The sequence below is a fragment of the Choloepus didactylus genome, chromosome 13, assembly GCF_015220235.1.
Source record: "Choloepus didactylus isolate mChoDid1 chromosome 13, mChoDid1.pri, whole genome shotgun sequence".
NCBI classification, from domain to species: Eukaryota; Metazoa; Chordata; class Mammalia; order Pilosa; family Megalonychidae; genus Choloepus; species Choloepus didactylus.
Window position 1 is genome coordinate 64,165,120 of NC_051319.1, and position 24,593 is coordinate 64,189,712.

General features: G+C 36.6%; 1 protein-coding gene across 3 annotated transcripts in view; it reads left to right on the top strand.

The window, feature by feature from the left end:
- The window catches only part of SNX24 (sorting nexin 24), a 201,229-nt gene that overhangs the window by 75,180 nt on the left and 101,456 nt on the right, over positions 1–24,593 (top strand). For all 3 annotated transcript variants that reach the window (XM_037801800.1, XM_037801799.1, XM_037801801.1), the window contains exon 2: positions 10,236–10,319. In XM_037801800.1, the coding sequence (XP_037657728.1) occupies positions 10,236–10,319 (84 nt within the window). The remainder of the gene's footprint in view (positions 1–10,235; positions 10,320–24,593) is intronic.

Genomic DNA, 24,593 nt, shown 5'->3' on the forward strand with positions numbered 1-24,593 from the left:
CCTGATAAGCTGTGCTTTAAGATTCAGTTCTGAGTTTACACATTGTTGTTAGTCCATATTGGTGAGGCATTATAGTGTCTGCCTTTGTTTCTGGCGTACTTCACAATGGAATATTGAGCAGCTGCAAGAAGGAGTGAAGCTGTGAGACACTCAGTGAGGTGAATGGATCCTGTAGATGGCTGGATACAATGTTAAGGAACAGATGCCTCAGAATCAAGTGTACCAATATACACCAAGTGGGAGTTCCAGAAGGAGAAAAGAGAATGGGGCAGAGAGAACATTCCAAGAAATAGTGGCTGAAAACTTCCAAAATTGAACAAAAGAGATGAATACACGCATTCAGTTGCTCAGTGAACTTCAAAAAGGATACAACCCAAATAGAGCCACACCAATACATATCATCATCCAATTGTCAAATGCCAGAGATAAAGAGACAATTCTGAACACTGTAAGAGAGAACCAACTTGTCACATGCAAGGGAGTCTCAATAAGATTGAATGCTGATTTCTCATTGGAAACTGTGGAGGCAAGAAGGCAGTGGGATGACATATTTAAAGTGCTGAAAGAAAAAAAATACAAACCAATCAAGAGTTCTGTATCCAGCAAAACTGTCTTTCAAAAATGAGGGAGAGATTAAGGCACTGCCAGATAAACAAAATCGGAGGGAATTTGTCACCACTAGAACAGCCCTACAAGAGATATTAAAGAGAGTTCTGCAGGTTAAAAGGAAAGGACACTTTGATCTAGACAGTAGACCAAAGCTGTATGAATAAATAAGAACATCCAGTGAGGAAAATGAAATGCCAGTTGTTCCGGTTTGCTAATGCTGCCATTTTGCAGAACACCAGAAATGGATTGGCTTTTATAAAGGGGCTTTATTTGGTTATGAAGTTACAGTCTTAAGGCCATTAAGTGTCCAAGATAAGACCTCAACAATAGGATACCTTCACTGGAGAAAGGCCATTGGCATCCGGAAAACCTCTGTTAGCTGGGAAGGCATGTGGCTGGCGTCTGCTTGCTCTCAGGTTTGTGTTTCAAAATGGCATTCTCCAAAATGTCAGCATCAGCTTTCAACAGCCATCATCAAAATATCTGTCTCACCTGCAGCTGTTCTGGCATCTGGGCCTGTGTGGCTCTTTTTAAAGTACTCTAGTAAATTAATCAAGACCCATGCTGAATGGGCGGGCCACACCTCCATGGAAGCATTCAGTCAGAGGTCACATCCTAACCAAAGGTGTCACAGTTGGGTGGGTCACGTCTCCATGGAATTAACCTAATCCCAATATCCCATGAGATTTGATTAAAAGATCATGGCTTTTTCTTGGGAGACATAATATATCCAAACTGGCACACCAGTACTGTTGTATTTTATGTTTTTAACTCCACTTTTTACTTCCTGTAGGATCTAAAAAGGCAAATGCATGAAATGTAATGACAAATCAGTAGTTTGGAACTCATAATGTATGAACATGCAATTTGTGACAAGAACTACTGAAGACAGGGGACATAGGGGTATAGGAATATAGTTTATGTATACCATTAAAGATAAGTTAGTTTCTAAGCAAATGAGAGTGTTATAAATTTAGGATGTTAAATTTAAGTCCTATGGAAACTACAAAGAAAATATCAGAGAATATGCGAAGCTCATAGAGACAAAAATTAGAGTACTAGTTGCCAGTGCTGGGGGGGTGGGCAGGGGAATAAGGAGTTAATGCATAATGAGCTTCTGTTTGGGAAGGTGAGAAAGTTTTGATAATGATAGGTGGTGAGGGAACTGCAATATTGTGAATGTGATTAATCCCACTGAATGGTATGCTTGGGAGTGGTTGAGATGGGAAAGTTTATGTTGTATGTATGTTCCCACAATTAAATTTTTAAAAATAATAAGCAACTAAAGAGACAATGACAATTATAATATACGATCCTGGATGGGATGTAATAATGGAAGAGAAAAGGCCCAAAAGGACATTTCTGGGACATATGAAAAAATGTGAACATGGAATGTAAGCTTTATATCAATGTTAAACTTGTTGAACTTGATAACTTCACTTCAGGTGGTTACGTAAGTGAATATCCCTGTTCTTCAGATATGTACATGGCAGTATTAAGTGTTCAGGAATGTGATATGTACGAACTACACTCACGTTCAGGAAATGGATTTACAGATGGACAAATGGATTGATAGATGAACTGATAGATTAATGGATAGATAGACTGGTATGGCAAATGTCGCAAAATGTTAAAATTGTGGATCTGGGTATTTGGGAAAATAGTGCTATGTTGGGATTCTCTGTGTGGGGTTTCTATTATTTCTGTAACTGTCCTGTAAGTTTAAAAGTATTTCAGAATAAAAAGTTTTTTAAAAATCACATATAAGAGTCTGAAAATTCCCTTTTGAAAAGCACTTTTTCTCCTTTCAATTTGAATTCTAATGACCTAATAATGTTTCTAGAAGTTAGTGAAATGAACTTTTATGTTTTTTAAGCTAATCTAACTGGAAGCCTTAGTGCATTCAGTTAGTTACATGAATTTTCCCTTGCTTTGTAGAGAGGGATGTATGTAAAATTTTGAAGGCAAAAATGTGTCTAGGAGTGCTAAACACTAGGTTGAGTCTCTATTGCAATTTTATAAATTAGAATTAAAACATCTGCCACCACACACTTGTCAACATATACCCACCTAATTCTCATTCCACTCAACAGATTGGCCAAAATGTCTATTAGCCAGTGTTGATAAGGATAAACCAGGCAGTCTCAGTTTGGTACACTTGAGGGGAAAATTTGGCAAAATGTTTGGTAGTTTGTCCTGTGGACATGTGTACATAGCAACAAGGATGGTAATTACATTTTTTTTTTAATATTTGTGCAGAAGTGAATGATTATAAATAACCTAATGTCCACTATAGGGACCAGATTAAATAAATTATAATGCATTCATACATAGGAGTACTATGGATCCAAGAATGGGGGAATCAAAATGAGCTGATAAGTCAAGAAGTCCAAAATGTAATAAAATAAAAATACTGTAAAATGATAGGACTGTATGGTCTGATTCCCCTTGTGTAAAAAAGTAAAATAACTTTTATATACATATGTACATACAAAGCTTAATATATGTAGACAGTTTCTGAAAGGATATTTAAGATGCCTCTTGAGTTAGCGAGGACTTTCACAAATCTCTTATGCAAAAGATTTTCAGTTTTCAGTTTATGTTCTTTTGTACTATGTGAATTTTTTTTCCATAAGCACATATTATTTTTATGGTAAAATAATCCAAACTAAGATTTGGAACCACTGATACAAGGATAGTCGGGAGGTGGTGGTAGAGCACAGACCCTGTTAAGAAGAGGTAATGTATACCCTTCTGCTCTTAAGAGTTGGATACTTTTGATATAGATTAGTGTTCTGATTCTAAATGTTCTCCTGGCCCTTCTCGGGGGGGGGGGGGGAAGCTATACAGGCTGCACGTAGCTGCACGGAAAGACATAAAGTAATTTCCAAGAAACAGAACTCTGGGAGGAGAATGGATAGAAGATACTGTTATTACTCCAAAATATTTCTGGGTTTCTCCACTTCCAAGAGTTTAGTTTCACTACTGAATAGGCTATATAAGGGGTCCATTCATTGGGAGTCAGTGTTGTGTAATGGTTAAGAAGGACAGATTCTGGAGCCAAATCTCTAGGTTTAAAATGTTGCTCTGCCAAGGGCAAGTTATTTCGTCTCTCCATGCCTCAGTTTCTTTACCTGTAAAATGGGGGAAATAGTGCCTTCCTCATAAGGTTCTTATGAGGATTAACTGAGTTACTGTATGTAAAGAATTCAGAACAGTGCCTGCACATACGTGCTATAGAAATGTTTGTTGTTGCTATTGTTTCACTGGGAAGAATAATCTAAATGTTTTAAAAATAATGATTAAGAAATTTAACTGGTCTTAAGTTGTTCATTTTTATCTTATATGTGATAATTTAAATAGAACATATTTCCTTAATAAGTTAAAAAATAACTGAAGTATATAGCATTGGATCATTTTATAAGTATATTATCTATAGAAATAGATATATTTGGTATCAAAATTATCTTTGTTACTTTTATATGTAATGTCTCTTTTCTCTCTCTTACTGGTTTTAAGCAATTTGATTATGTTATGCTTGGGTCCACCCCACCCCTCTACTTCATTTTTCTTATGTTTAGTTCACTGACCTTGGATCTGTAGCTTTATAGTCCGATCAATTTTGGAAAACTTTCAGCTATGATTTCTTCAACTATGTTTTTCTCTCTTCAGCCTCCCTCCCACTCCATGTCTCCTTTCCTCTGGGGACTCCAATTTCACAAAAATTTTCTCTATTTTAAGTTGTCACATAGTTCACTGATGCTCTATTTTTTTAATTTATTTGAATCTTTTTTCCTCTATATATTTCATTTTGTATAATTTCTATTACTAAGTCTTCAAATTCCCAAATCTTTTCTTCTGCAGTGTCTAATCTAATGTTAATCCCATCCAGTGTATTTTTCATCATAGACATTGTTGATTTAATCAACAGGACCCAGACCTGTTATTCAGGTCTTTTTTATATCCTCCAAGTGTCTACTTAACGTGGTCAACCTTTCTTCTGGGTTCTTGAACATAAGAAATTACAATATAAGAACTGTTTCTATGCTTTTGTGTACTGATTTTATTCTCTGTATCATTTATGGATCATTTTCAATTGATTGATTTTTTTCTTCTCAGTGTGTGTGGTCTCTTGCCACTGCTGTGTCCTCTTCCTCCCCTCCCCCTCCCTCCTCCTCTTCTTCCTGTTTTAAAACAACAGAAATGTATTGTCCAACAGTTCTAGAGCTTAGAAGTCTGAAATCAAGGTGTCAGCCGGGCCATGCTCTCTCTGAATGCTCTAGGGGAGGATCCTTCTTTGCCTTTTCCCAACTTTTGGTGGCTGCCATCAATCCTTGGCCTTTCCTTGACTTATAGATGCATGATTCCAATTTCCATCTCCATCTTCACATGGCCATCTTCCCTCTGTGTAACTGTATCCAAATCCCCCCTCCCTTTTTTTTGTAAGGATACCAGTCATTGGCTTTATGCCTACCCTAAATCTAGTTGGACTTCATCTTAACTTGATTCCATCTGCAAAGACTCTATTTCCAAATGTCACATTCACAAGTACCAGGGATTAGGACTTCAACATACCTTTTTGGGGAACACAAATCAACCTACAACAGTTGCTAAAAACAGTTAAATTTACCTCCTGTGAAAAGTTTAATTTTTCTCCCAAGAACCACCCCAGAGTTAAGCTTTGTATCATCTTCTCACCCTAAATGTGTCATTTATTTCTATTGTTTGTGGAACCCTAATTCTATAGTGTTCTGTCTGTCTTTTGAGGTTATTATGTTAAGTGGTGGAAAAGTGACTGTATACATAGCTGTCTGACGTCATCGAACATATAATATTCACTTTCTGTGTTTATGTTCTCTGAAGTCCAAGTGTTAAACTTTCCCTGATGAAACTTTTGTTTTTAAAATAAGAATTATTAAAATCATGTAAAAGTAAGTGGATGAAGATTAGTAATTTCTCAAATCAACCTAAATGGGTATAAAATTTACATACAGAAAAAGAAGTAACTTTTAAATACAGAAGTCTGTATGAACTAGTATAGCAGTCATATTGTGGTCTGTGGACTCTTGGGAGACCCTGAGACTCTTTCCAGTTTGCTAATACTGCCGTTACGCAAAACATCAGAAAGGGATTGGCTTTTATAAAGGCGCTTTATTTGGTTATGAAATTACAGTCTTAAGGCCATTAAGTGTCCAAGATAAGGCATCAACAATAGGGTAACTTTACTGGAGAAAGGCCATTGGCATCTGAAAAACCTCTGTTAGCCGGGAAGGCATGTAGCTGGTGTCTGCTTGCTCCCAGGTTGTGTTTCAAAGTGACGTTCTCCAAAATGTCAGCATCAGCTTTCAACAGCTGCCTTCAAAATGTCTCTCCAAGCTTCAGCAACAGTGAGCTCCTTCTGTCTGAGCTCTTATATAGGACTTATATATAAGACCCATGCTGAATGGGCAGGGCCACACCTCCATGGAAATAATCTGATCAAAGGTATTACCCACAGTTGGGTGGTTCACATCTCCATGGAAACAACCTAATCCAAAGATGCCAACCTAATCAACACTAATACCTCTGCCCCCACAAGATTGCATTAAAGAATGTGGCATTTGGAGGGACATAATTCATCCTACCTGGCACAGAGGGCAAAACTATTTTGACAATAATAAGACATTCATGCATTTTTCACTGTCTTGGTATTTACATCAGTAACGTGAATGTAATGGCAGGTAAAACTTTAGCATGACTCAAGGTCAGACTGTATTAATAGTCATTGTATTCTTTGCCTCCTCCCACTCATAATTATAAAGAAAATGCCAATTTTACATAAGAATGTCTTTATGTGAAATTATTTATTGAAATCTTTTTTAAAAAAAGTTTTATTCATAAACCATACAGTCCATCCAAAGGTTATAATCAGTGGCTCTCAGTATACTCACAGAGTTGTTTACTCATTGCCATAATCAATTTGAGAACATTTTCATTGCTCCAGGAAAAAAAAAATCCCATACCCCTTTACTCTCCCTGTTATTGACACTTAACATTGGTATGGTACCTTTGTTACAACTGAAGAAAGAATGTTACAATATTACTGTTAACTATAGTCCATAGCTTCCATTAGTTGTATTTTTTTTTCCCATATGCCACCCTAGTATTAACACCTTGTAATAATGATATACATTTGTTCTAGTTCATGGGGGAGCATTCTTATATTTGTACTATTAACCACAGTCATCATCCACAACAGGATTCACTATGTTATATGGTCCCATGTTTTATCCTCCAGCTTTCCTTCTAGTGACATACACGACCCTAAACTTCTCCTTTCAACCACAGTCACACTCTGAGTACCCCAAATAATGCCATGTGAATTATGCGATTTTCTACTCTGACTTTTGGTAACAGACACTACTCCCAGTCCCTGTGTGAGCTCTGGGCACTGTTTTCTTTATTCCTTTCCTTGCCCTCAGGTAGTTTCTCCTTCCCTTCCTGCTGATCAGTACTCAGCTGAGTATTCCAGGGTTGTCCTTGGCAGATCTCAGTTCTCTCTGTGTGCTGCTCACTCTTCTCCAATATCCTGCTCTGCAACCTCTAACCACCTGGCTTCCCCCCATTTATAGCTCCATCTCCTTAACTTAGGTGATCACTGGACTCTGCCTGGGTTCCTCTCCTGAGGCAGGGGCCTAGAAACTCCCAAGGCAGTAAGCTGGTATAGGCATAGGGCTCAGTTTGTGTCCTGGTTCTCAGGGATCACTGTTCTTTGTTGCCTGATGTCCAACACTTTGAGAACCATTTTTTTACAAATTTTTGTCCAGGTTTTTAGTTGTTTCACATGGGAGGGTAAATCCACTCCCTGTTACTCCATCTTGGCCAGAAGCAGAAATCTCCTGGCTTCAGCCTTTAACTTTAAAATCATTTTTTAAAAATAGGAATGGAAACAGTCCTTGTTTACCCTCTCTCAGTCTCAAATCCCAAAGGCAACCATTTTCAACTCTTGTACATCTTTTTCCTGGTATTTACCTCTGGATTCTATACTTTTTACCATCTTTGTGCTAAGGGAAGCCCTGTCTGATTCCACTGTCTAAAGCCAGCAGCCTTGGTAATCTACCTCCTTACTGTGAAGCATTATTCTTCAGAGCACTTGTTTCTTGACATCATGTTATTTGTTTATGTATTTATAGTCTGCCTCACTCATTAGATAGGATGGCAGCTCCACGAAGACCAGGCTGTTGTCTCCTTTGTTCGCTGCTGAATCTCAGAGCCTAGACCAGCTCCTGGGCACACTGTCGGCCCTCAATAAATATTTTTTGAATGAATGAATGAATGAATGTCCTATACTGTACTGAGTGCTTTCCAGCCATCATCCCTGTGATGCTCCCACCCTATGAGTTAGATAAGAACTACTACAAGTTTGCCCAGAGAGAAAGGTAGGAAAAGGGTATTCCAGGCATCAGGGCCAACATGTGTCAGAAAATCAGAAAGACCAAAACAAAACAAAAAAAGTCTGGTATGAGGGAAATAGAATCTGTAAAATCGACTCCATTTCTTGCTTCACTTTGCCCTGGCAAAGTGAAAAGGTGAACTTCCTGATTAACCAAGTCAATCAGTGAACTTCCTGATTAACCAGGTTCCTTTCCAAGATGTTTTCCTGGAATTCACAAGAAAAAATCTTAACAATGTTAGATATGTTGTGTATTTTTTACATGGCAACATAATAAACATATTAGAATTAAAATTTCTAAAAATCTTTCCTTAGTTAAGAATATAATGTGTGTGAGCGTGTGTGTGTGAACCCTGCTCCCCTCCCTCCTTCACTCACCCAGTGAACTCAGTGCTTGTGAAAAGTAGCTGTGGCACTTGGTAATGGAGCTGCCTGGTCAGTAGAAGGGGTGGCATCCCCCGAGGCACCCGCTGGGTACTGTGTCTTATCCCTGGCCTTCCAGAGGGGGCAGTTTGAGGTCGGTGACCCATTAGGCAGAGCATTCTGAGTCTTTAGCTTTCTTCTCCTATCTATTCTGCAGCAAACATGCCAATTAAGGTGGTGGCTTTTGTGATGAAGCCTCCAGGAACTGGATCCAGATCATAAATTCATTTTTTTCATATAGCTCAGCATATGGTAACTACTTTCATTGTCACCATATTGTCCTGATTTAAATCTGGGACCTGACCCTTAAAAGGCAGCTCTGTGTTTCTCAGGATATTTTTCTGATTCTATTTTTTGGCAAAGTCATTAAAGAAGAAGAATATTCTTTGATGAATTAGTAAACAGAATTGTTGTCTAAAAAATAATATACATGTATCTGAGTGTTTGAAGCATATGCATAAATTTTTAGAAGAAAATGCTTTTTCTGATTCACCAAAGAAAAGTATTTATTTACGAGTATTTCATGTAAAACTAAATGTTAATGTAAGATAATTATTAAATTAGTAAAAATTTATTACTTATTTGATGGAAGCAGGTTTCTTCTTAAACTAAGTCATGGCAACAGAAAATGTTGTTTCTGATTTTAAGCACAAAAATTGTAGTCATCTTTTATATTTGATGACAAGTTCTGGTTTTCTGAAGTAGTCATATTTACATATGTCAGAAATATAGAGCCATAGGGATGTGTTTTCAGAATGAAAGTATGTAACCTTATATCTTCTATGCTAAAATTAGTAGCTCTTATTTTTAGGGTTAAAGTAAGCATGCCTTTTATGCTTTTAGTGTCATATGACGTCAACTTTAGTTTTTATTCAGAGGGCAAATGAAACAGGAAATCAGGCTTAATAAGTAATTGAATTTGGTGATTTCCAGACTCTTACTCGGCAAAACAGGAGTCAAATACAAACTCTTAGAAATAACCAAGCACCTTTTCTTTAGTTCCTGCCAAGCATCCCTTCCCCACCCCACCTTAACATTGTATTTTCATGAGCATATCACATTATTTCTTCTCCCTTGTTCTCAGTCTTGACCCACTGACCTAAGAATCAAGAAAATGTCATGTTAGTGCCTACTAATTAGTGCACCCAGAGAGCCTTTTTATCTGGCCTTTCAACCTTCTGGAGGTAGGGGCACAAGCTGTCACTTGTATCATGCAGGGAAAATGAACCTTTACTACATTTTCTCTGTTTTGCAAACAGCAGAATAAGCCCAGCTGAGACTAGAGATGAATATGTAGGTTAGGAAGAAATTAACCTAAAATGCACTGCTGCTTGCATGATTGTCTTATGGATGACACAGTGCTGCTGCTGTCATTGAAACACCCATAATGGAATGCCCATGTACCTGAGATTTTTCCCAGAGTACCGCGTTGTCTCACTCTCTTATTTCAGTATCATCCCATTCAGTAGGCGAAATAATAATTTTAAGTGAGAAATATTCTTTGATCAAAAGATTAAGGAACATTTTAACACATTTAAGTTTCTGTTGCTCTTAGACACATTTGCTGACAACACAGTAGTTCGTTCGTGAGCATTTGGTTCGAGTGCTCATTAATCAGTGCTGTTGGACCAGGGTCTCCTGAGCCTGCTGGGTTTTGGGGGATCAGCTACTGTAATTAAAGGGCTGAAATATATCATGGTCACTAACTTACCACATAAGACAATACAGGTTTTTGAACTGGTGGAATTAATCTTTTAAATTTTTTCCTTAGGTGTTTAAGATAGAAGTGCTAATGAACGGAAGAAAACATTTTGTTGAAAAAAGGTACAGCGAGTTTCATGCCTTGCACAAAAAGGTAACTTTTTTTTTTTTTTCTTTTCTGTATATGGCAGCTGGTATAATGTTAAGACGGCTTTCTGTGGTTCTTAAGAGCACTAGTATTTCTTGAAGCAATATAGTTCCTTTTTTCTGTGTGGTAAATTTTCTTAAAAATTTTTTTTTTCTATCCTTTAAAGATGTGCTTTCTGGTTAGGTCAGTTTTTGTGGAAATCTTTTATAAATATGTCAGACATGAGGCTGCAGGCTCTTTAGCGTGTACCACATTGGGTGTTAGGGGTTCAGAAAGAATAAGATTAGATATTTGTTTTATTGATGAAATATACTTAGTGTTCTTTCAAAAAGAAAAAAACCCCACAAATGATCATTTTATAAGAAAGAATTTATTAAACTCAACTTATACTTCCATGTACCTGGAAAAGATAAGATGCTTGAACCACATATATTCAAGGGCTGTTTGGGGAACACATGAAAAAGGAGATTTTTAGTCTTTTGAATTGTAAAGAGCCACTTTACAAGACTAATGTTCCAGTTCTTGGATCCATTTAATTAAAAGTCTTAGATAAAAATAACAGGAATGAGAAAGGAATAGCTGTTTGAACATTTTGGGAGAAATGGTCAGTGAAGAGTAGGAGAGTGGATTTTTAAAATTTTCCACCAAAATTTAATTTTTTATAGGTTAGAAATCATTATTGGAGTGCTGCAGTTATCTTAATAACAAGAAATACTTCATAAAATTACCCAGAAAAGTCACCAGGTCAATATACTTTCACTGCTTTTTCTTTCATATCTCTCTATGAAATATATGATATAATGTATAATGTATGACATAATTGAATTTCTTCACTTACTTTGTTAGGTAAGAAATTAGATGGGAAGAAAATAAGTTTGTTAAGAAAGATATACTGTATTTTATAATTTCATTATAGTCCTCTTAAATTTTCTGGGAAATTTAAGTGCAAAAATGATGTGATAGTGTGCTCAGTCCAAAGTTCTTTAGCATTTTTTTAAAATTAAGTTTTCCCATTTTTTTTAGTCAGGAGACTAGAGAATTGAATATAAATTTAACAAAATATTGAGAAACTAGTGAAGCTGTTTTCCCTGTTTTTCTTTTAACGCTCTTCTATTAGAATGGCAGGGGATAATTTACATTTCATTTCCCAATTAAAATTTTGTTAATTCCAAGTTTTACTTCTGAAAGATGTCATACAGATGAATATAAATTTTTTATCTTTTTTATCACAGTGTTGGCCACCACGCTTTACAAGAGCACAAACCTGGGGTCCTCAAAGAGGTCTGGGGAACTGGGAACTGGGTCTCATTTTCTTCTCGTGGAATCCCATGTTTGCTTGCTTGTTTGGGTAGAAAATTCAGATTCTAGGGAGGTTTCAGCTGGATACCTGATGAAATCAAGTCCCTACTGGGCGTCAAAAGCCAGAACTCTACCCTCCCCAACACCACCCCACTCCACCCCCCATCCGCCTCTGATAACCGGGGTCTGGACTTGGCAGCCTGTCACATGAAAGCCTCCTTCCTAACCTCCCAGGTCAGCACCCAGCACTCCATGACCCCAGATACAGCCCAGCTGTTCCCTCCAAGTACTCAGGGACCAACTCGAGGCGAGGCACAGCTGGGTGACTACCAGTTAGGCCCATTGGACCAAGAGGCTGCCTGTGCTACTTACTAGTCGAGGGTCATTCACCCTGTTTTCTTCTCTAATACAATTTATTTTCTTCTATAAAAGACGACCCTCTTCCCAATGATTATAGGCCAGTTTTTTTAGATATTCAAAGGCAGAAAAAAATTCTGAGATTTTCTGGGACTCACTCTTCTTTCAGTTTCTGCAGTTCTGGTATGTTTTAGGTAGTCTTATGATTTTATAATCAGGTTTACCAGGGTTAATAGAGTAAAATTTATCAAATCTCTCAATTTTGCTTACTTGTATCAGCCTTGTTAAAATATTTGAAACATCCTTACAGGAATGTAGAGGTAAAAATAGCCTTCTGGGGCAGTTTTTTAGTTGGGATATGGTATCTAATCTTAAATATCATGGAGTGGAAAGTGGGTGCTAAAAGTCTTCTTTTCTTGCCCCATGGCAGTTGTATCAGAACTGGGGGGAAAACAAAACAAAACAAAACAAAAAAACAAAAAAACAAAAAAACTAGGAAAGGCAGTTACATACAAGTAATGGCCAGGTATAAAAATAAGATATAAAATTGTAATCTTAACTGTAGATTTGTATTAAGAAGGAGGGAAATGGGTAAAATTTTAATCAGAATGTATAAGCTTTACTGATTGCTGCCACCACATCTTGCAACCATAACCTTTAATTACCATTTCAGTACCCTGAGTTTCCATATTTGAATTTTGCGAATTCCTTGGAATGCTATATATTTAATAGAATATTTTTCTTTTAAATCCAGTTAAATATATGCTCATTTAATCTTCTTGAAATTTTCAACTGTGGGGTATCCATTTTCTGTGTTACCAGTGTCCTGATTTTTCTTATAGTTTGCATTATATTTTCTCACTTGTTAAAAGTGTTTAGCAAATGTCCCCATGTTAACTCTAAAATAATATATGAACTATTATCAAGTGCTTTTCACCTTTAGAATAATAAATGCATAGCACCACACAAAAATGCCTCCTAGCTGATAGTCAAGCTTATTTTGAAGTAGAAACTAAAATAATTGCCCATTTTAACAGTTTCTTTGTCTGAAGAAACTTTTTTTTTATGATTATTATTTCTTCCAAACTTTTGTAATTATTGGTATTAAAATAGGAAAACAATATTCTAATTGTTTACACTTTTCTTAGGATTTTTTTTCTGCATTTCGGAAAAATTAAGTTTTTTTTCCTCATATATGCATTATTTTCCTCCCTTCAAGTTATTTTTAAATTATAAAACTAAGCCTTACAGAAAGTTTGTTATCCACACATATTTCTACTATCCTAATACAATTGTTATCTTCCTTTAATTTCTTTTCTTGTGTTTTGTTTTTGTTTTCTTTTAAAAGCAAATGCTGCCATAATAACTATGTTCCCACGTGGTAGAAACTGTGGTTTAGAAGTTAAAACGTATCGACTCTGGAACCAGCATGTAATTGAGCCTGCCTTTGCCTTTTCCTAGCTCTAAGTTTATAGAGCAAGTTACATGTCTTTCTGTGCATCAAATTTCTCATCTGAAGCCTTGGAATAGAGTACTAATTTTGCAGAATTGTTTCACGGGCTAAAGAGATCACATGCATCACATGGTAAACTTTCAGTAATTGATAGTCTTGCTTACATATGCATTTTTCTCCATACTCACAACTGTTTCCTTAAACCAGATTACAAAAAAGAAGCATTCCTCTGTCAAAAGATAGGGATATTTTTACAGTTCCTGATATGTTTTGCCAAATAACTTTCCAAAATGGTTATAGCAGATTTACATTGCAAACTAATGAGTTAAAAAGTATAAGCCTCCAGCATCTCATCAGCTTTGGATAGTACAAAAAACACTCATATTTGTTTATTTAGCAAGCAATATATATTACCTTGTTGTGTTAGCTGGTATTTCTTAAGTTTGTTTAGGAGTTGTAGTCCCTCTTTTGTGTGAGTGTGTTTGCTAATCACATTTATTTTTCTTCTTGATTTTTTCGTAATTAAAAAGCAGTAACAGGTACATGATTATCAAAATATTCAAATATCACACAACTGTATAAAGCAAAAAGTGAAAGTTTTCTTATCTTCTCCAGGGTCACCAATCCTAGGCTGCTGCTGCAGATGTAACCACTGTTGGCTCTTTAAGTACCTCTTTTTAAAATTACCTGTTTGTGGGCTTTCTCATTTATCTGTTGGGTTTCAAATGCTTTTGCTTGTCAGTTTGTGTGGCCTGTTTATCTAATGAAATATTTGCTGAAAGTATTTTTCACCATAAAGTTAGCCTTTTTATTTGGCAATGATTTTTATTTCAGTTTACAAAAGTTTTAAATGTTATGTAGTCTAATATGTCAATTTTAACTCTTTAAGATTTCATCTAATGTTAATAATTTCATCCGGAGTATGGTGAAAAGTATTTGATGCCATTTTCTTTTAGTTTCTCTGTATTGGTATTTTTCAAAATGTGAGCTTCAGATCATCTGAATCAGAACAGAATGTTTATTGAAGTGCAGATTCCTGGGCTCCACCCCAGATCTACTGAATCAGAATGTTTATGATGGAGTCCAGTAATCTTCATTTAATATAAGCATCCAAGTGATCTTATTGCCTGTTGAAGTTTGAGCATTCCTATTGTGTGGCTATATTTTTAGAAGGCATCACTTAGACATTACACTTCAACCTTACTCCCATCACATGCACTGAAGCCATGAGGTTTAAAACCATGCGTTCCAAGGTTCTAAACCTTGGAGGGCTTTTCTACCTTTCTTTTATCAAGGTCACCACTTCCTGTTTATTTATTCTTCCACATTTCTGTAGTGTGTACCTTTTTTTTTTCATTTTCTACTCCTACCATCCCAGTCCAGATTCTTACTACTTATGTAAGTATTGCGCTAACCATTTCTAATCCTTATCTTCTTATCCATTCTCTATTGCAAACCAGTTTTCTTAAGCACCGTTTTCATCTTCATTCTCTTTTCAAATACGCTAAAATAGATCTGTGTTGTCTACCACATGGACATTGGCTTTCAAGGCCAATAATCATAAACTCTGTCTTAGTTTCCTACTGATGCTATAACAAATGAGCAAAAGCTTAGTGTCTTAAATTAACACAAATTTATTATCTTTAAGTTCTGGTTCCTTCTAGAACTTAAGGGAGAATCAGTTTCCTTGCCTTTTCCGGCTTCTAGAGGCTGCCCACATTGCTTGGCTTGTGACCCTTGTCCATCTTGAAGCCAGCAGTCACGTCTTTCCAGCCTTTGCTTCCATCATCCCTCTGACTTTGACCCTTCTCCCTCCTGTAAGGACCTGTGATTACATTGGACCCACAGGGATCCCACAGGATAATCATCCTATCTCAGTGTTCTTAACTTAATTGCATCTGCAGAGTGTCTTTTGTCCTGTAAGGAAACATATCCACAGGTTCCAGGGATTAATATGTGGACATCTTTGAAGGGCCATTATTCTATCTCCCACAGACCCCTTTACTGGCTTGATCTTATTTCTTACTGCTTCTTCTAAGAATACTTCAGTGGCAACTAAATCAGTGTGACATTTTACCCCAGTTCATACTATGTAAATTGCTACCCCTCTGTCTTTGCCATGCTGAGTGTCCTTTCCTCTGCATTCTGATCTATTTAAACCAAACCAAGACATTTCAAGTTCCCCTTCTGTGTGAGCTTACTTTATTCCCGAATCTCTTTGTCTTGAACTGCTGTCCATTTAGTTAGAGATTTTGTCTTTATTATCTCTTAAATATTTCTAATGTTTAAAAGTTAATTATCCCTAAGTTTTGTCTAATAGAAGATACGTATTTTTTAAAATGGGGACCATGTCTTATCTTGTGTCTCTCGCACTGTCTTATAGAGTGTTGGGCACATATTAGACATTAAATAAGTAATTGGAAAATGGAATCTTTGGAGAACATCATGCATATTTATAAATTACTGGAGGAATGTGTTTGGTTGTGAAGAACAGTGTCTGTTGTGGGTTTATGCTAACTGTAAATTTGACCCCAGGTTACACTTATCCTGATTCCTTTGTAGCTTCTACTCTGCTAGTATTAGATGGAAAAACTCCACACCACACTGAAACAAAAACAAAACCGCAAACTGTTCTTTGTTCCTTCTTACCATAGTACCCTTTTTTTGAAAAAAGTTACAGGGTGCCTTCTCTACAGCTCAGGCCCAGGCTGTTGTGACAGGGTGAGCCTCAGGCTTGTGAGTGCTCCCCCCTGCCCCCCAACCACATGTGCTCATGCCCCACGACAGTCAAATAATTTACCATTCTCAACGGTGGTCCTTGCAAAGAGTGTTAGCTCTGTAGGCCCAAAATCATGTGTGTAGGGAAGCACCTTCTTGCATTGCAAACTGCTGGACATAGTTTACTTATCTTCCCAGCGGTTTTCAGTTGGTTACAGCCTGTCGACTTAATTCACAGAGGTTTCAGTGAAATATGGTGCTGGTTCATATTTAAGTTAACTGTCCTCATTTTTGTTAATGCCTACTTTTGGCTTGAAATTGCTTTCCCTTACATTTAACTTAGTGACGCAGAAGAACCAACAAAACTACCATATGGAGTCAAATCAGGAATACGGCACCCTATGTTCTGTCTCTAATGGGGACCCAAAAGGAATACAGGTGACACTCCTGGGCAAAAGGTAGGATTTTAGTCATAGGCCCCTGACTTATTTCTTTAACTTATTTTTTTCTTTTTCTTTATTTTTTATTCTTGTGCTTGGGGAAAGTATTTCTGATCCTGTCTGTGGAAAATGGTTCTTATAACCAATGTATATTCTTCCAGGTCTGTACAGAATAAGTTCTGTGTAAACTCTTCTAACAGTATAAAAAGAAAAGGGGAGTGGTCACTCCAGGAAAGGGTGATTGTGTTTGTGGGTATCGTGGAATCTGGTAGCTATCTGCATGGATCAGAAGGGCTGGCTGGCTGGTCACTGTGTGGCCAGGACAGTTAATCATCGGATGAAGTGGCAGAGGAGTTTTTATCTTGTAAGCAGCTGAGCCCTGCTGGAAACATATTGTCTCAGGTTTGTCTCTCCTCATCTAAAGCAATTCATTACTCACCTACAAATGCTGTCACAGATCCAGCAGCTGTAAGGATCCCTTTCCTCAGAACTCCCGGCATGAATAAAAAGAGAAAATGTTTTCAGTGCTATGTCTTTAAGATTAATAAAAAAGGAGAGAGAGACAGATAATGGAGTTGATTTTCTATTCTGAAATAAAAGAACTGTTTATAACTAATTCAGTATTTAATAGGAAATTTCTTTAGGTTTAAATTGAAACTTAATAAGCTTGTTACCTCAGAATAACCTATGATTCTTGGTCTTGTTCTTGTTTGAGAAATACCTCACATAGTATAGAGAAAAGATATAGATCTTCCCTCACAGGCAATCATGTATTTTTCCTCTTTCTGTTTTGCCATTACCAATTTTCCCCTCAATGCTGGATCATTCTCATTAATGAATGAACATGTGGTAATATTTCCTATTTAAAAAAATAAAACCTTCCCTTCACCCTGTGGTCCCCTGTGTTCATCCTTTTACTCTCCTTCTCATTCATTATGACTCCTCAAAGGAGGACCCTCTACTTTCTCACTTCCATTCTCTCTTTACCCAGTATTTTTGACTTCCTACCAGCATTTGGTAAAGTCTGATCATGTCCCTCTTCTTGAAACACTTTTCTAACTGAACTTATCCTTTTACCTCCTACCTCACAGATTACCCTGCTTTTCTTCTCTACCTCTCAGAGTTTGGTGTCTTGGACCTTGGCCCTTGTATTCATTTTTGCTGCTGTGTAAGAAATTGCCACACGCTTAGTGACTTAACACAATGCAGATTTATCTCTCAGTTTCTAAGGGTCAGAGGTCTGGACCCCAGTTAACTGGGTCCTCTGCTCAGGGTCTCACCCAGCTGAAATCAAGGTGTCAGCCAGGGCTGTGATCTCATTGGAGGTTCCGAGTCCAATTCCAAGTTCATTCAGACAGAATTCCATTCCTTGCAGTGGTAGGCGCAGGGTCCCTGTGTTCTTGGTAGCTGTTGGCCAGGGCTAGTGCTCAGCTCCTAGGGCCACCCTCAGTCTTCAGCCATTATTTCCTTGAACATTCTCTCTGCTCCTTTTTCTCTTCTCCTGGGATATATGTATACTCCAAGGCATATATTAGTATACTTGATGATGTCACTCAAGTTCTGTTGTCTTATCTTCAAGTTCACTGATTCTTTCTTCTTCCAGTTCACACTAGGAAATTTTTAATTTCTGTTACTGTGATCCACAGCTATTTGGGTGCTTTTCATAATTTCCATCTCACTGTTGATACTCTTTTTATGTTTATCTCATTTTCCTGTATTCCTTTAGTTCTTTATTCATGTTTTCCTTCAGCATTTTGAACATTTTAGGACCATTTTTTTATTAGAGAAGTTGGGTTTTACAGAATAATCATGCATAAATTACAGGATTCTAGTTCTATGTAAGAAAATTACTCAATGTAATACAACATATTAATAGAATGAGGGGAAAAAACATATCATCATCTCAGTTGACACAGAAAAGGCATTTGAAACAATCCAGTACCTTTCTTGATAAAAACACTCAAAAAGAAAAGAAAAGAAAAAAAGAAATACAGTGATAATTCCTCAACCTGAAGAAGGGCATATGTTAAAAACCCACAGCTAACATCATACTAAACAGTGAAAGACCAAAAGCTTTTCCCTTAAGATAAGGAATAAGACAATGATGCCTAATTTCACCATTGCTATTCAAAATTTTACTGTAAGTTCTAGTGAGAACAGTTGGTTCAAAAAAAGAAATAAAATGCATTCAGATTGGAAATGAAGAAGTAAAACTATCCCTATTCACACATGACATGATCCTTTATACAGAGAGAAAATCTAGAAGAGTCTACAATGAAGCAACTACAGCTAATAAATTCAGAATGGTTCAAAGATATATGGTACAAGGATAGACATATAAACGAATGGCATAAAATTCAGAGTTCAGGAATAAACCTTCATGTTGATGGTCAACTGATTTTGGACAGGTTTCCTAAGTCCATTTAGTGGGGAAAGATTAGTCTCTCTAATAAATGGTGTTGTGAAAATTGGGTACCATGTACAAAAGAGTGAAAGTGTGCCTCTAGTCACACCTATACAAAATTAACTTAAAGTGGTTTATTGACCTAATTATTAGTTAAAACTGTAAAACTTTCAGAAGAAAACATAGGAAAATATCTTCAAAATCTTGTATTAGGCAATGGAGTCTTAAACTTTATATCAATAGCACAAGCAGCAAAAGAAAAGTAGGTAAATGGGACTTCATCAAAATTAAAAACATTTGTGCATCAAAGGACTTTATCATGAAAGTAAAATGAAAACCTACAGAATGGGAGAAAATGTATGGAAACCATATGTTTGAGAGGGTTTTAACATCCACAGTATATAAAGAATTCCTGAAATTCAATGACAAAATGATTGAAAGAAACAAAAAATGAGCAAAGGAATTGAATAGACATTTCTCTAAAGAAGGTATGTAAATGGCCAATAAACACATGAAAAGATGTTCAACATCATTAGCCATTAGGGAATTGCAGATCAAAACCATAATGAGATACCACCTCACACCCATTAGAATGACTGTTATTTAAAAAAATAAAAATAAAAAGGAGAAAAGTATATTGAGGATGTGGAACAATAGGAACTTCAGTGCATTATTGGAAATGTGAAATTGTGTAAGCACTATGGAAAACAGTTTATTGTTTCTTCAGAAAGTTAAGTATGGAATTACCATATGATTTTGCAATTCCACTTCTATGTGTATACCTGAAAGAATTTAAAGCAGGGATTGGAACAGATATTTTTAGACCAATATTCATGATAGCATCATCACAATAGCCAAGAGGGGGAAAATCCCTATAGCAGATGATTGATTCAACAAAATGTGGAAATGTATACAATGGAATATTATTTGGCTGTTAAAAAGGAATGTAGTTCTGACATATGTGACAGCATCATGTTGAGTGAAATCAGCCAGACCCAAAGGACACATATTGTTTGATTTCATTTATATGAAATAACTAGAATATGCAAATTCACAGAGACAGAAAATTGATTATGGGTTACGAAGGGTGAGGGGAGAGGGAATGGGTCGTTAATTGATTAATTGGTTTCTGTTTGGGGTGATGTAAAAGTTTTGATAATGGCTGTTGGTGATGGTATCACAACAGTTTGCATATAATTAATACCACTGAAATGTATACTTGAAAATGCTTAAAATGGGAAATTTTATGTTATATATATGTTAACACAATTGAAAAACAATAGCAGCAACAAAAACAGAAAACAAAAGAAACTTCTGCCCTAGAGATGCTCAGGTGAGAATGATCACTGAGGGTTTTTTTCCCTTTGTTTTTTTAATTTTTATTCTAGTGACATATGTACAACCTAAATTTCCCTTTTAACCACTTTCAAAGATAAGATACAGTGTTATTAATTACATTCAAAGTGTTGTGCTACCATATCCGCACCCATAACCAAAACTTTTGCATCTTCCCAAGTGCAAACTATATTCAATTTAAGCATTAACTCCCCATTCTAACTCCCACCCTTGCCCCTAGTAACTTGTATTCTAGTTTCTGACTATATGAATATGCTTATTCTAACTATTTCATATTAGTGAGATCATACAGTATTTGTCCCTTTGTGTCTGGCTTATTTCATTAAACATATCTTCACGATCCATCTGTGTTGTTGCGTGGATCAGAACTTCATACCTTTTTTTACAGCTAAATGATATTCCAATGTGTGTATATACCACATTTTGTTTATCCTCATAAGTTGATGGACACTTGGTTTGCTTCCATCTTTTGACAATTGTGAATAATGCCACTTTAAATATTAGTGTGCAAATATCTGAGTCCCTGCTTTTGATACTTTTGGTTATATAACTAGAAGTGGGATTGCTGGGTCATGTGGTAATTCTGTGCTTAACTATCTAAGGAATGGCCAAACTGTTTTGCACAGCAGGTGTACCATTTTGCTTTCCCCCAACAATGAATGAGTATTCCTATTTCTCTACATCCTCTCCAATATCATTTTCCGTTTTTAAAATAGTCATTCTAGTAGGTGTGAAATGGTATCTCACTGTTGTTTTTATTTGCATTTCCCTAATTGTTGATGAGGTTGAATGGCTTTTAATGTGACTTTTGACCATTTGGATATCCATTACATGTAAAATAACTACTGATTATTTTGCTCTTTTGTCTTTGTAGGTCTTATACCTTTTTTGACCCTCAATTCTTCCACTGATGACTACTTTCATATTTATTTGATTTTCTGTATTGTGCCATTTTGAGTGTCTTCTCATATCTTTCTATATATATTTTTCAGATGTTTTTTGTGGTTACCATGGGTCTAAAATTTGACATCCTAAATCTATAGCAATCACTTTTGATTTGATACAACTTAATTTCAATAGCACATCCATATCCATAAGCTGTCCCTACACCCTCACCCACACCTTTTTCATTGTACTTTTTACTATGTCTTTATACATTGTAGTCTAAAATATAGATTTTTTTATTTAAAATTTTTTTTTATTTATTGAGCTTGTTCACATACCACACCCAAAATATAGATTTATCATTACTTTTTATGCATTTATATTTTAGAACCTGTAAGAATTAAAATGTAGAGTTACATAACAAAAGATAAAATGCAATAGTACTGGCATTTGTAATTATCCATATCATTACCTTTACTGGGGATCTTTATTTCTTTATGCCACTTCAATCTGTAGTCTAGTGTCCTTTCCTTTCAGTCTGAAGAACTCCCATTAGCATTGCTTGTAGGGCAGGTCTAGTGGTGACAAACTCTCTCAGCTTTTGTCTATTCGGGAATGTTTTAATGAGTAATTGGTACTTAATCTATTGGAATTTCCTTGTACTATAATTTTTTGCTTTTCTGCTGCAGCTTTCAGAACTCTCTCCTTGTCCTTGGCATTGGACAGTTTGTTTACTGTGTGTCTGGTTATGGTTCTCTTTGAGTTTATCCTGTTGGGGTTTGTTGGGCTTCTTGAAAACATATATTCATGTCTTTTGTTAAATTGGAAAGTTTTCTGCCATTATTACTTTGAATATTTCTTCTGTCCTTTTCTCTCTTTTTCTCTCCTTCTGAGACTACTATAATGCATATATTAATATGATTGATTTTTCCCCTACAGGTCTCCTAGGCTTTGTTCACATTTTTAAATTCCTTTTTCTTTCTGCTCCTCCCTGAATCATGTCATTTGTCTTGTCTTTGAGATCACTGATTCTTTCTTCTGCCAGCTCCAATTTGCTGTGGTAACCCCTGAGAGAATTTTTCATTTCAGTTATTGTGTTCTTCAGCTCCAGTATTTCAGTTTGGTTGCTTTTTTTCTTTTTTTTTTTTAATTAAGATTTATTTACACACCATACAGTCATCCAAAGTATACAATCAGTTGATCACATTACCATCATATAGTTGTTCATTCATCACCCCAATCTATTTTTTTTAACATTTTCCTTGTACCAGAAAAAGTGAAAATAAGAATAAGAAAATAAGAGTAAAAAATGAACACCCAAATCATCTCCTCCTCATGACCTATTTTTCCTTTAGTCTTTTGCCCCCATTTTTCTACTCATCCATCCATATGCTGGATAAAGGGGAGTGTTATCCACAAGGCTTTCACAGTCACATTGTCACCCCTTGTAAGCTACTATGTTACACAGTTGTCTTCAAGATTCAAGGCTACTGAGTTGCAGTTTGTTAGTTTCAGGTATTTACTACTATCTATTCCAATTCAATAAAACCTAAAAAAAGTTGTCTATGTAGCACATAAGAGTGCCCGCCAGGGTGACCTCTCAATTCCATTTGGAGTGTCTCAGCCACTGGAACTTTATTTCATTTTCGTTTCACTTACCCTTTTTGGTCAAGGAGATGTTCTCCATCCCATAATGTTGGGTCCATATTCCTCCCCTAGAGTTGGGGGTCAGGTCCCACGTAGTGGGGAGGGCAATGAGATCACCTGCCAAGGTGGCTTAGTTAGAGAGAGAGGGCCACATCTGAGCAACAAAGAGGCACTCAGGGGGAGACTCTTAGGCACAATTATAAGCAGGCCTAACCTCTCCTTTGTAGTAACAGGCTTCTTTTTTTTTTTTTTTGCATTTTTTAAAATTCAGTTTTATTGAGATATATTCACATACCACACAGTCATCCATGGTGTACAATCAGCTGTTCACATACCATCATATAGTTGTACATTCATCACCCCCAATCTATTTTTGAACATTTTCCTTATACCAGAAAGAATCAGAATAAAAAATAAAGAAGAACACCCAAATCAACCCCCCCATCCCACCCTATTTTTCATTTAGTTTTTGTCCCCATTTTTCTACTCATCCATCCATACACTGGATAAAGGGAGTGTGATACACAAGGTTTTCACAATCACACTGTCACCCCTTGTAAGCTACATTGTTATGCAATCATCTTCAAGAGTCAAGGCTACTGGGTTGGACTTCAGTAGTTTCAGGTATTTACTTCTAGCTATTCCAATACATTAAAACCTATAAAGTGTTATGTATATAGTGCATAAGAATGTCCACCAGAGTGACCTCTCAACTCCATTTGAAATCTCTCAGCCACTGAAGCTTTATTTCATTTCATTTCATATCCCCCTTTTGGTCAAGAAGATGCTGTAAATCCCATGATGCCAGGTCCAGATTCATCCCCGGGAGTCATATCCTGCATTGCCAGGGAAATTTACACCCCTGGGAGTCAGGTCCCATGTAGCAGGGAGGGCAGTGAGATCACCTGCCAAGGTGGCTTAGTTAGAAAGAGAGGGCCACATCAGAGTAACAAAAAGGCACTCGGGGAGACTCTTAGGCACAATTATAAGCAGGTTTAGCCTCTCCTTTGCAGTAACAAGCTTCATAGGGGCAATCCCCAAGACAGGGGGGTCAGCATGTCAAGCCTTCAGCCTCCAATGTTTGTGAGAACATCAGCAACAATCCAGGTGAGGAAGTCCAACACTTCGGCATCCTCCCCCAGCTCCCCAGGGTGCCCGAATATATATTTTTATTCTCCACCCAAATTACTTTGGAATGTGAGTAACAGGCTTCTTAAGGGCAAGTCCCGTGATAGAGGGTTCGGCACATCAACCTGCTAGCCCTCAGTGTTTGTGAGTACTCAGCCACCATCCAGGTGAGGAAGCCCAACACCTCGGCATTTTCCCCCAGCTCCTCAGGGGGGCTCGGCATATTTTTTTTTTCATTTTTTTTCAAAAAATGAAAAAAAAAACCAGACGATTAAAAAAACATTTCAAACAAAACCAAAACAAAAAATAAGAAAAAAATAAGATAACTACATTACTTCCAACATGTTCCTATTCTGCCCCAAGGAAATATACAGACTATAGTTTGGGTTGCTTTTTAAAGTATCTAGCTCTTTACTGAGATTCATTTTTTTTTCCCTCATATCCTTTAGTTCTTTCTCCATGTTTTCTTTTATCTCCTTGAGCATTTTGAGGATCATTGTTTTAAAGTCTTTTTTTCAGCATGTCCAAAGTCCTTGTTGATGGTTTCCGGATTACTGTCTTCTTCTTTTGGATGGACCATAATTTCCTGTTTC